At 47.0% G+C, this 14,118-nt stretch overlaps 1 protein-coding gene across 1 annotated transcript in view; it reads left to right on the top strand.

The window, feature by feature from the left end:
* The window catches only part of cacna1db (calcium channel, voltage-dependent, L type, alpha 1D subunit, b), a 1,216,201-nt gene that overhangs the window by 1,196,755 nt on the left and 5,328 nt on the right, over nt 1-14,118 (top strand). The window contains exons 48-49 of the mRNA XM_072472487.1: nt 1,662-1,783; nt 5,097-5,417. Of these exons, the coding sequence (XP_072328588.1) occupies nt 1,662-1,783; nt 5,097-5,417 (443 nt within the window). The remainder of the gene's footprint in view (nt 1-1,661; nt 1,784-5,096; nt 5,418-14,118) is intronic.

Here is a 14,118-nt window from a genome sequence, read left to right as displayed (position 1 = left end):
GCATGGTTCTAACATGGTTCCACCCGACGGGAGCTCGGACCTGCGGCCGTGGTGGCCGTCCTGGTGGGGGGGCGGGGGGATCAGATTCCGGGGCGGGGGGGGGGGGGGGGAGAGGGGGCCTCCACGACGGCCAGGCCCGTGATCCGAGGGGGGGGGGGGCTTACCTTCTTCCGCGTCGGACCGCTGTGTGGCTCCGCCATACGCATACCAAAAAATTGAATATGAGAGTAGCGGGACTATGTTGGAGCTGTATAAAATGCTGGTTAGGTCCCAGCTGGAGTACTATGTGCAGTTCTGGTCACCACAGAAGAGGAGAGGGTGCAGAGGAGAGGAATGTGCACTGGAGAGGAGATTCACCAAGTTGTTGACTGGGCTGGAGTGTTTCATCTATCGAGAGACTAGATAGGCTGGGATTGTTTTTGCTGGAGCCGAGAAGACTCAGGATGAACCTGATTGAGGTGTAGAAAATTATGAGGGACATAGATAGGGTAAATTGGAAAGCACTTTTCCCCTTAGTTAAGGGTCAACAGCCAGGGGGCATATATTTAAGGTAAGGGGCAGGAGGTTTATAGGAGATGTGGGGGGAACCTTTTCACCCAGAGGGTGGTGGGAATCTGGGACTTGCTGCCTGAAAGGGTAGAGGTCGGCACCTTCACAACCTTTAAGAAATATTTAAATGTGCAGCATGGTGGCGCAGTGGATAGCATTGCTGCCTCCCGGTGCCGAGGTCCCAGGTTCGATCCCAGCTCTGGGTCACTGTGCATGTGGAGTTTGCACATTCTCCCCATGTTTGCATGGGTTTTGCCCCCACAACCCAAAGATGTGCAGGGTAGGTGGATTGGCAATGCTAAATTGCTCCTTAATTGGAAAAACTGAATTGGGTAATCTAAATTTATTTTTAAAATGCCATAGCATACAAGGCTAAGGGCCATGTGCTTGAAAATGGAATTAGAATAGATAGGTGCTTGATCGCTGTCGTAGTTCTGCTGGGCTGAAGGGCCTGTTTCCGTACTGTCAAACCTGGTGATTCTATTCGTGCCCTCACTAAAATCGCCTATTTCCACCTCTTTGTTATGTGAATCCTGGCTGATCTCCCAAATTCTACCCTCAGTAAACCTGAGGTTGTCCAAAACTCTGCTGCCCATGTGTTAATGGCACCAAGTCTAATTTCCCTGTCACCTCTGTGCTCATTGACGTACATTAGCTCCTGATCATGCAATGCCTTGATTTTAAAATTTTCATCCTTTTCAAATCCCTCCACAATCTCACCCCTCGCCATCTCTATAATCCCCTCCAGCCCCACAAACCTCCGAGATATCTGTACTAATCTAATTCTGGACTCTTGAGCATCCCCGATTTTAACCGCTCCAACATTGGTGGCTGTGCCTTCGACTGCCGAATTCTTAGCTCTGGAATTCCCTCCCTACTCCTCTCTACCTCTCTACCAATGTTGCTTTCTTCCTTTGAGGCGTTTCTTAACATCCATCTCTTTGATCAAGTTTTTAGTCGTCTGATCTAATATCTCCTTATTTGATTTTTTTTAAAAAATAACGTGCCCATGAAACATCTTGGGACAGGTTCTTACGTTAAAGGTGCCATGCAAATATAAAGTTTTAATTGTTATTTCACTTATTCAAGTTTTAACAAATTTGTTTTGACAGCAAATCGGAGGCCCTCCTTCAATTTTGAGTGTCTACGCAGACAAAATAGTCAAGATGATATCTCCTTATCTCCTATATTCCAACAGCGTACTGCTCTGCCACTACATTTAATGCAACACCAGGTGAATATCCCTCTTCCAGTTCATATGAAAATGATCATATAGTAGTTCACCCAAGGGAAATTTTAAATGACTAAGCACAATTAAAACAATTGTAAAATGGCTGCAAAAATAGAATTTCTTCCAGAACTGTAACTATGAAGTTCTCTCAATAAGTTATGGTGCTAAGTAGCTGAATGATGCAGACTAACAATGCCCTGAGTTCAATCACTTGTTCACAGTGATGTATTGGTCACCGTTAAGTTGTGTGTGTGTGTGTTTTTAAAAATTCTTTCATCAGATGTGGGTGTCACTGCCAAGTGCAGAATTTGTTACCCATACGCAATAGCCTTTGAACTGAGTGGTTTGCTCGGCCATTTCAGAGGGCACTGAGTCAATCGCATTACCCTGGGTCTAGAATCACATGTAGGCCAGACCAGGTAAGGATGGCAGATTTACTTCTCTAAAGGACCTTATGAACCAGATGGGTTTTTACATCAATCAATGATCGTTGTCATGGTCACCATTATTGAGACTAGCTTTATCGTCCATATTTTATTAATTGAATTTAAAATTGGATCAGCTGTCATGCTGAAATTTGAACCCATTTCCCCACATCATTAGCCTGGGCCTCTGGATTACTAGTTCATTGTCACTATCTCCCTATTAGAGCAGAAGCAGGCTTGCTTGTGATGTAGCCTGTGGTTGATAGCCTTGCTTACACCCACTGTCTCTTAAATTAAGACTGGCATTTGGATGAGATACCAGAGGTAATAATGCCAATAAAGAATCAATATCTTCAGGAGGTAAGAAAACACAACATGTGGTTTATGACAACCAATACATCTTAATTCAATTAAGATCCACAAAGTATCCACTAGATAGGAACTTAATTTGTGATTAAGGTTTTGTGCAGCATTTCTTAAAGACCTTCAGTGCATATCTTCTACTGTAATATTCCTTCATTTTACAAGGACAATTGTGCATTAAATGTAACATGATTATCACAATCAATTTAATCACAATTCTGCTTACAATTACAGAAATAGAGAATAAATTTGCTTAGAACTCATCTTGATCAGTGGAGGATTTTATAAACAGGATAACCAAAGCAGAATAATCAGTTTTAAATAGCCTAACACTGACTGCTGTCTTTCTCTCTACATAACTCTTTGTGAGTAATTTTGCTCATAGCTTCTTTACCAATAGAGAACTCAAATAAAATGGATTTTTTATAAAATGCATTTTCTGCAGTTCACTACACCTTCAGCATGAAACCATGTTTGTACTCATAGCGTTTCACTATGGGTGCGATCCTCCCAGAAAATGACTAAGTGTCATTTTGGGTGAGTTTGGCGGGGTGTTCCCACCAGCTTTATGGGTGAGATCCAGACCTGGATTCACCCACACTTGATCATTCTTTTGGGGCTTGAGGAGTTTCTCAGTGGTCAAGCCCACACTTTGTTTTTTTTTCCAGCAGTGGGAAACTAAACTCACTGGCCAGACTGTCTCCTCAGCAAGACGTGCTTGTGGGGTGAATTGGACATTCTGAATTCTCCCTCAGTGTACCCAAACAGGCACCGGACTGTGGCGACTAGGGGATTTTTGCAGTAACCTCATTGCAGTGTTAATATAAGCCTACTTGTGACACTAATAAAGATTTTTTTGAAATAAATGTAGAGTACCCAATTCATTTCTTCCAATTAAGGGGCAAGTTAGTGTGGCCAATCCACCTATCCTGCACATCTTTGGGTTGTGGGGACGAAACCCACGCAAACATGGGGAGAATGTGCAAACTCCACACGGACAGTGACCCTGGGGTGGGATCAAACCTGGGACCTCGGCGCCGTGGGGCAGCAGTGCTAACAATAATAAAGATTATTATTTTGAAAGGGTGCTCCAATCTCTAAGTGAGCTTGAGTCCCCTACACCCATGGACAATGCAACCTCCCCCCACAGACCTGGATATCACCCCCACCCCAAGTGAGCTCACCCCGATATGGGGCCCACACCATAAGGGCCACCTGCTTTCAGGGCCCCCCTTTCACCCTCCCCAATCTTCATGATGCCCTTCATACCTTCCCCATCACCCACACCCTTCATAACTCCCCTCTTTCAAAGGCACGAGTCCCCTCAGGCCCTGACCCTTAGCAGTGGCACCTTGACACTGCCAGCCTGGGCTGTGCTCTTGAGACCTTGACAGTGCCAGGATGGCACTGCCTGGGTGTCGTGAAGTTGCAAGGTACTGCCCTGTCCTCGACTACCCGGAGAGCTCCAACATCCTCCGAGATCCTTAGAGTGGCCATCACGCCTGCTCTCTGCATGTGCAGACGGTACTAATATGCATGGTGAGGCCTTGCCGCTGCTTCCCAGAAGCCAGGAGACTGCGGCTTCAAACAGGCTATGCTTATTTAAATGAGCCATTAAATATGATTATCTGGATATCGCTCACTTTGATCCAGATCATGCCGGGCGCCGATGGTCGGGTGACTCGCGTGCGGTTTTCTGCTTGGCGCGAAGCCCACTTTGGGTATCTCCCGGCACAACGGGAGCGGCGTCAGACGCAGTGTGGTGGAATAGAATATCGAACATAGAATCGTGACCTATATCGTTAAAGAAAATCTAGTCATATGCATTAAATGCCATGTGGGAGTTAAATGGAGTGAATGATAACTAAAGGGGGTGAAATCTGACAGCAATATAAATCCAGCCACAAAACTGATTGCTGATTCACTAGTGGTGCCTGCTTGGATCCACTACCGAATATAATATTGTTGGTTTGGTTCGAGCAGCACTACTTATTGAGTCTGCAGAGGTATATAAAAGACAAACATGATTGGATCACATCTTGCTGCTCTAGCCACATCTTCCCAAAACAAGGCTATACAAGAGAAAGAAAATCATTTGATATTACATTCTTGTGATGGTGTGCACAGCACATGATTAGCACATTAAACAGTTAGAATTAGCCCATTATACTACACCCAAGACGGCTGTCGCCCCCCCCTGGGGCTCTATGGGGGAAAGTGAGTGGTAAGTTCAGTGGTAATGGAAGAATCATAGACTTGTTCTGTGGGCACGGTTACTATTTACATACTCATTTAGTTATTAGGAGCAGAATTGGAATGGGACACAGCTTGCTTGAATATAAATTCAGAACTAACTGTTTCACTAATTTACAGTGGCAGTTCACTATAATCAATGTATCACAAATGGATTGGGAGACAACCTACTGAACTTAAATTCTAGTTTATTTTTGTGAGCAATTATTGAAAAAGATAAAATCTGTAATTATATTCATTTTTTACCATTGATTTTCCTCGATATGAATGAACAGGTTATGGCTGTGGCAGGAATGGACTCTTACAAAAATAGAAGGCTCTCACCAGCACGGTCAACACGCTCGTGGGCAACACCTCCAGCTACACCACCCAGCAAAGAACACTCCCCATACTACACTCCTCTGATCCGAGTGGATCGTGTTGAATCCAGAGAAAATATGAATGGTAGCCTTCCCTCAATGAGCAGGAGCTCTTGGTATACCGATGATGTTGACATTCCGTACAAAGTCTATACTCCAACAAATCTAGCAGTTCCTAATAACTTTATACAGCGGTACTATGAAAAACGAGGGAGCGCCGACAGTCTGGTAGAAGCTGTAAGTATTGGACCTTTTGGTGGTATGCAATGAAGAGTTTCAAGAATGATTTTTTTTAAAGAATCTATATGTGAAATAGTACAAGATACTGTTTGTGACATTTTTTCACCATTCCTTTCTAACCCACGTATCAGACATCATCCTTCAAGTGAGAAAGTGGAGTCCTGGCACTGAGCACTTCTCTATGACTTCCACCAATAGGAAGTGGTTAATCTGCATAAGAGTCAGTTTAAATTGGATGGTTTTTAGCTTCCAACAGAACCTTTTGCAGATTATTGTTTCATTCAATGAGCTAGATTGAAGTCTGCTGACACTTACCCAGCTGAGACAAAGATTCAAAATAGCTCTGGAGTTTGTCTGTGAACGTCTTGGTAGAGATTAAATATATAGTTATTCAAATTAATGAACCACCTTGCAGCGGGAGCACTAGATTTAATCAGGTGTCATGCAGGTGGTTACAGCCTGAAATGGAGAAACTGCTGCTGACTGACAGCATATTCTTGTTGTGTTCTATGGCTCCCCGATCATGAAGGCACGCATAGAACATGAGGGTGTGGTGGTAATAAGTATTTAATCTTGACACGTATAAAGGTAACCATGCAATTCCATGGACAAACAATTATGTCTACGTGGCTGTGGAGCTAAGGTGAGATGCAACTGTCTCGTTGTCCGTCCTGCTACCAAGTTCCTCTGTCTCGTCCGTCCCCTGTATATATATATATATATATCTATAGGTCTCTGGTTCCACCTACTGGCAGGGAGGTCATGATATCACTACATGTATTGATCAGTAGCTATATACACTAGTACTGTTATATACAGATATTCATAGAATTTAGCGAAGGAGGCCATTCGGCCCATCGAGTCTGCACCGGCCCTTAGAAAGAGCACCCCACTTAAGCCCACGCCTCCACCCTATCCCCATAACACCCAACCTTTTTGGACACTAAGGGCAATTTAACATGGCCAATCCACCTAACCTGCATATCTTTGGACTGTGGGAGAAAACCGGAGCACCCGGAGGAAACCCACTCAGACATGGGGAGAACGTGCAGACTCCGCACAGACAGATATACATATTGGTATAACTATATAGTTATACACAGGTATGCCTATGTGTATCTCAAAGAACAAAGAACAAAGAAATGTACAGCACAGGAACAGGCCCTTCGGCCCTCCAAGCCCGTGCCGACCATACTGCCCGACTAAACTACAATCTTCTACACTTCCTGGGTCCGTATCCTTCTATTCCCATCCTATTCATATATTTGTCAAGATGCCCCTTAAATGTCCCTATCGTCCCTGCTTCCATTACCTCCTCCGGTAGCGAGTTCCAGGCACCCACTACCCTCTGCGTAAAAAACTTGCCTCGTACATCTACTCTAAACCTTGCCCCTCTCACCTTAAACCTATGCCCCCTAGTAATTGACCCCTCTACCCTGGGGAAAAGCCTCTGACTATCCACTCTGTCTATGCCCCTCATAATTTTGTATACCTCTATCAGGTCTCCCCTCAATCTCCTTCGTTCCAGTGAGAACAAACCGAGTTTATTCAATCGCTCCTCATAGTTAATGCCCTCCATACCAGGCAACATTCTGGTAAATCTCTTCTGCACCCTCTCTAAAGCCTCCACATCCTTCTGGTAGTGTGGCGACCAGAATTGAACACTATACTCCAAGTGTGGCCTAACTAAGGTTCTATACAGCTGCAACATGACTTGCCAATTCTTATACTCAATGCCCCGGCCAATGAAGGCAAGCATGCCGTATGCCTTCTTGACTACCTTCTCCACCTGTGTTGCCCCTTTCAATGACCTGTGGACCTGTACTCCTAGATCTCTTTGACTTTCAATACTCTTGAGGGTTCTACCATTCACTGTATATTCCCTACCTGCATTAGCCCTTCCAAAATGCATTACCTCACATTTGTCCGGATTAAACTCCATCTGCCATCTCTCCGCCCAAGTCTCCAGACAATCTAAATCCTGCTGTATCCTCAGACAGTCCTCATCGCTATCCGCAATTCCACCAACCTTTGTGTCGTCTGCAAACTTACTAATCAGACCAGTTACATTTTCCTCCAAATCATTTATATATACTACAAAGAGCAAAGGTCCCAGCACTGATCCCTGTGGAACACCACTGGTCACAGCCCTCCAATTAGAAAAGCATCCCTCCATTGCTACCCTCTGCCTTCTATGGCCTAGCCAGTTCTGTATCCACCTTGCCAGTTCACCCCTGATCCCGTGTGACTTCACCTTTTGTACTAGTCTACCATGAGGGACCTTGTCAAAGGCCTGACTGAAGTCCATTTGACAACATCTACTGCCCTACCTGCATCAATCATCTTAGTGACCTCCTCGAAAAACTCTATCAAGTTAGTGAGACACGACCTCCCCTTCACAAAACCGTGCTGCCTCTCACTAATACGTCCATTTGCTTCCAAATGGGAGTAGATCCTGTCTCGAAGAATTCTCTCCAGTAATTTCCCTACCACTGAAGTAAGGCTCACCGGCCTGTAGTTCCCGGGATTATCCTTGCTACCCTTCTTAAACAGAGGAACAACATTGGCTATTCTCCAGTCCTCCGGGACATCCCCTGAAGACAGCGAGGATCCAAAGATGTCTGTCAAGGCCTCAGCAATTTCCTCTCCAGCCTCCTTCAGTATTCTGGGGTAGATCCCATCAGGCCCTGGGGACTTATCTACCTTAATATTTTTTAAGACACCCAACACCTCGTCTTTTTGGATCACAATGTGACCCAGGCTATCTACACCCCCTTCTCTAGACTCAACATCTACCAATTCCTTCTCTTTGGTGAATACTGATGCAAAGTATTCATTTAGTACCTCGCCCATTTCCTCTGGCTCCACACATAGATTCCCTTGCCTATCCTTCAGTGGGCCAACCCTTTCCCTGGCTACCCTCTTGCTTTTTATGTACGTGTAAAAAGCCTTGGGATTTTCCTTAACCCTATTTGCCAATGACTTTTCATGACCCCTTCTAGCCCTCCTGACTCCTTGCTTAAGTTCCTTCCTACTTTCCTTATATGCCACACAGGCTTCGTCTGTTCCCAGCCTTTTAGCCCTGACAAATGCCTCCTTTTTCTTTTTGACGAGGCCTACAATATCACTCGTCATCCAAGGTTCCCGAAAATTGCCGTATTTATCTTTCTTCCTCACAGGAACATGCCTGTCCTGTATTCCTTTCAACTGACACTTGAAAGCCTCCCACATGTCAGATGTTGATTTGCCCTCAAACATCCGCCCCCAATCTATGTTCTTCAGTTCCCGCCTAATATTGTCATAATTAGCCTTCCCCCAATTTAGCACATTCATCCTCGGACCACTCTTATCCTTGTCCACCAGTACTTTAAAACTTACTGAATTGTGGTCACTGTTACCGAAATGCTCCCCTACTGAAACATCTACCACCTGGCCGGGCTCATTCCCCAATGCCAGGTCCAGTACCGCCCCTTCCCTAGTTGGACTGTTTACATATTGTTTTAAGAAGCCCTCCTGGATGCTCCTTACAAACTCCGCCCCGTCTAAGCCCCTGGCACTAAGTGAGTCCCAGTCAATATTGGGAAAGTTGAAGTCTCCCATCACCACAACCCTGTTGTTTTTACTCTTTTCCAAAATCTGTCTACCTATCTGCTCCTCTATCTCCCGCTGGCTGTTGGGAGGCCTGTAGTATACCCCCAACATTGTGACTGCACCCTTCTTATTCCTGATCTCTACCCATATAGCCTCACTGCCCTCTGAGGTGTCCTCTCGCAGTATAGCTGTGATATTCTCCCGAACAAGTAGCGCAACTCCGCCTCCCCTTTTACATCCCCCTCTATCCCGCCTGAAACATCTAAATCCTGGAACGTTTAGCTGCCAATCCTGCCCTTCCCTCAACCAGGTCTCTGTAATGGCAACAACATCATAGTTCCAAGTAGTAATCCAAGCTCTAAGTTCATCTGCCTTACCCTAATGCTCCTTGCATTAAAACATATGCACTTCAGGCCACCAGACCCGCTGTGTTCAGCAACTTCTCCCCGTCTGCTCTGCCTCAGAGCCACACTGTCCCTATTCCCTAGTTCTCCCTCAATGCTCTCACCTTCTGACCTATTGCTCCCGTGCCCACCCCCCTGCCATACTAGTTTAAACCCTCCCGTGTGACACTAGCAAACCTCGCGGCCAGGATATTTATGCCTCTCCGGTTTAGATGCAACCCGTCCATCTTATACAGGTCACACCTGCCCCGGAAGAGCTCCCAGTGGTCCAGATAACGGAAACCCTCCCTCCTACACCAGCTGTTTAGCCACGTGTTTGTCTGCTCTATCTTCCTATTTCTAGCCTCACTGGCACGTGGCACAGGGAGTAATCCCGAGATTACAACCCTCGAGGTCCTGTCTTTTAACTTTCTGCCTAGCTCCCTGAACTCCTGCTGCAGGACCTCATGCCCCTTCCTGCCTATGTCGTTAGTACCAATATGTACAACGACCTCTGCCTGTTTGCCCTCCCCCTTCAGGATTCCCTCTACCCGTTCGGAGACATCCTGGACCCTGGCACCAGGGAGGCAACATACCATCCTGGAGTCTCTTTCACGTCCACAGAAGCGCCTATCTGTGCCCCTGACTATAGAGTCCCCTATTACTATTACTCTTCTGCGCTTTGACCCTCCCTTCTGAACATCAGAGCCAGCCGTGGTGCCACTGCTCTGGCTGCTGCTGTTTTCCCCTGATAGGCTATCCCCCCCGACAGTATCCAAAGGGGTATATCTGTTCGAGAGGGGGACAACCACAGGGGATTCCTGCACTGACTGCCTGCCCTTTCTGGTGGTCACCCATTTCTCTGCCTGCACCTTGGGTGTGACCACATTTACATAACTGCGATCTATGACGCTTTCCGCCACCTGCATGCTCCTAAGTGCATCCAATTGCTGCTCCAACCGAACCATGCGGTCTGTGAGGAGCTGCAGTTGGGTGCACTTTCTGCAGATGAAGCCATCCGGGACGCTGGAAGCCTCCCGGACCTGCCACATCTCACAGTCAGAGCACAGCACCCCTCTAACTGACATTGCGTCAATTAATTAAAATTAAAAATTTTTTTTTTTTTTTAATACTTTTTTTAAAAATTGCAAAGTTACTGTCAACTATCTGTTTCCTAGCACTAGATTTCTAATAGAAATGCGATAGCTAACTATAATACTCTCCGATCTCTGGCTTAGATATCCTCTAAATTATAATTAAGTTATTATGCTTAATTAGTTCCCAAATACTCAAATTTTTTTTTTTTAAATTTAGGTTAGAATCCCAACCAGCCACTCAGGTCACAGCTTTTCTGTGATGTCACTTCAGTTTCCCCCCGACACACACAATTTGAAAAAAGGTATAAAAAGTAAAAATCACTTACTTACCTTCTTACCTTCTGAGTGTCTGAGATGTTCTCAGGTTCTCTCGCTGACAGAGACTGCTCCTCCACCTCCGATCCTTGACCTGCACAATGCTAATAATATAATAATATAATATGGCTCTTACCTTACACCAATGGGTCTCATTATTAGGTTAGAGGAGGAGGGCGGGTGGGAGACACTACACGTGTAGTGTCTCGGGTTTCCTCTCCACCAGAATTTATTGGTTGGGGGGGGGGGGGACTTGCCAGAGGTCGAACTTCCGGTTCCCGCCTTATATAAAAACAAATAAAACAGAAAAGAAGAACAGACACGGGACCAGGCAAGGCTTTTTAAATTCACTACTCACCTCCCAGAAGGCCCCTGCGCACCGCTGCCGCCGAAATCCAAAGGGCTGCTCCTGTAAAGGTAAGAGCTTTTAAACTCACTACTCACCTCCCAGAAGGCCCCTGCGCACCGCTGCCGCCTAAATCCAAAGGGCTGCTCCTCCTGTAAAGGTAAGGTTTTTAAATACACTACTCACCTCCCAGAAGGCCCCTGCGCACCGCTGCCGCCGAAATCCAAAGGGCTGCTCCTGTAAAGGTAAGAGCTTTTAAACTCACTACTCACCTCCCAGAAGGCCCCTGCGCACCGCTGCCGCCGAAATCCAAAGGGCTGCTCCTGTAAAGGTAAGGTTTTTAAATACACTACTCACCTCCCAGAAGGCCCCTGCGCACCGCTGCCGCCGAAATCCAAAGGGCTGCTCCTGTAAAGGTAAGGTTTTTAAATACACTACTCACCTCCCAGAAGGCCCCTGCGCACCGCTGCCGCCGAAATAAAAAAAAATAAAAAATTCATAATTCTCAATTCCAGTTTTGACACAGTATTACATAACACCTTTACACCAACTATTTCAACCTTCCTTCAGCAGCAGTGTTTAATAAGATGGAGCTAGATAACCTGCTGCTTATCCTTGGTGCACTTCTAGAATATGCATTGTGTGGGAGGAACAGCAGTAACTGACTGACATCACATTATTACGAAAGACCAGGGGCGTCATTCTCCGACCCCCCGCCGGGTCGGAGAATCGCCGGGGGCTGGCATGAATCCCGCCCCCGCCGGTTCCCGAAGTCTCCGGCACCGGATATTCGGCGGGGGCGGGAATCGGGCCGCGCCGGTTGGCGGGCCCCCCCGCTGGATTCTCCGGCACGAATGGGCCGAAGTCCCTCCGATAAATTGCCTGTCCCGCCGGCATGGATTAAACCACCTTTTGAACGGCAGGACAAGGCGGCGTGGGCGGGCTCCGGGGTCCTGGGGGGGGGGGGGGGCGCGGGGCGATCTGGCACCGGGGGGTGCCCCCACGGTGGCCTGGCCTGCGATCGGGGCCCACCGATCCGCGGGCGAGCCTGTGCCGTGGGGGCACTCTTTCCCTTCCGTCTCCACCATGGCGGAGACGGAAGAGACTCCCTCCACTGCGCATGCGTGGGAAACTGTCAGCTGACGCTCCCGCGCATGCGCCGCCCGGAGATGTCATTTCCGTGCCAGCTGGCGGGGCAACAAAGGCCGTTTCCGCCAGCTGGCGGGGCGGAAATTCCTCCGCCGCCGGCCTAGCCCCTCAATGTTGGGGCTCGGCCCCCAAAGATGCGGAGCATTCCGCACCTTTGGGGCGGCGCGATGCCCGTCTGATTGGCGCCGTTTTGGGTGCCAGTCGGCGGACATCGCACCGTTTCGGGAGAATTTTGCCCCAGATTCTCATACTGCAGGCATGCAGTTCTTGAGCAGCAGCAATCCTGGAGCATTGTATTGGGATCACACTATCGGTAAAATTCAAACACAAAACAGGCAGTAACAGATTAAACCCCTATAAATTACAGCACATAAGGAAGTCATTGGCCCACTGAGTGAATGTTGGCTCTCTATATTCGAGCAATCCAGTCAGTCTCAATGCACCCTAAGTATCTACTTTTCCATTGAAGTAAATGGCTGCTGCGAGACAAGCTCATACCACCCTTCCTCAAGCTGCCTGTAGACTGAAAGTCATAGGACCACCATTGTATGAGTATTGGCATTATATGGGATTATTGGAGCACAATTAGCTGGACATGTCCAGAGCCACTCTACAACATGGCCCACAGTCTCCCACATTACATTGGTGTACTGAGTTCTTCAAAAGATTGTCTTACAGGGAAGATTGAAATTGGATGAGGAACACCAGCAATCCTCATTGGATGAGGAAGATCAAGATGAAGGTGAAGAAGGCGGGCCATCTTAAAGCAAGGCATGTGAGGGAGAGGTTGAATGCACGGCAATTCTAGTGACAAAGATTAGAATCCCTACAGTGCAGAAGGAGGCTATTTGGCCCATTGAGTCTGCACTGACTCTCCGAAAGAGCACCTTACCTAGGCTCACTTCCCTGCCCCATTCTGTTCATCCTCCTGTCCTAAAATGTTACACAGAGCCCTTTTGTATTTATAGTCGTCGTTGCATTCTTCACTGCTGCCTTCATCCTGCGTCAAAGAACTGATTCATTAAACCAGCTTCTACATAAGTGACAAGGTGAATATAATCTTGAAAGGAACTGGAAAAGCACCATGCTGGTCATTGACTTCAGGAAGCAAAATACTGTACACACCCCTGACTGCATCAACGGGATCGAGGTGGAAATGATTGACAGCTTCCAATCCTAGGCGTGCACATCAACAAAAATCTGTCCTGGTCCACCCACGTCGACGCTACAACCAAAAAAGCACAACAACGCCTATACTTTCTCAAGAAACTAAGGAAATTCAGCATGTCCACATCGACTCTTACCAACGTTTACAGGTGCATCACAGCCTGGTATGGCAACTGCTCAGCCCAAGGCCGCAAGAAACAACAGAGTCGTGAGCACCACCCAATCCATCACACAAACCCGCCTCCCATCCATTGACTCTATCTACACTTCCCGCTGCCTTGGGAAAGCAGGCAGCATAATCAATGACCTCTCCCACCCGGCTCACTCACTCTGCCAACTTCTCCCATCAAGCAGGAGATACAAAAGCCTGAGAACTCACACAAATAGATTCAAAAACAGCTTCTTCCCTGCTGTTACCAGACTCCTAAACAACCCTCTTCATAATAATAATAATCTTTATTGTCACAAGTATGCTTACATTAACACTGCAATGAAGTTACTGTGAAAAGCCCCTAGTCGTCACATTCCGGCGCCTGTTCGGGTCACATAGGGAGAATTCAGAATGTCCAATTCACCTAACAGAACGTCTTTCGGGAATTGTGGAGAGAAAACCGGAGCACCCGGAGGAAACTCACGCAGACACAGGGAGA

This window comes from Scyliorhinus torazame, chromosome 13 (assembly GCF_047496885.1).
Source record: "Scyliorhinus torazame isolate Kashiwa2021f chromosome 13, sScyTor2.1, whole genome shotgun sequence".
In the NCBI taxonomy this organism is placed as follows: Eukaryota; Metazoa; Chordata; class Chondrichthyes; order Carcharhiniformes; family Scyliorhinidae; genus Scyliorhinus; species Scyliorhinus torazame.
Note: the sequence above shows the minus strand (reverse complement) of the source record. Positions and strands in the feature narration are given on the sequence as shown.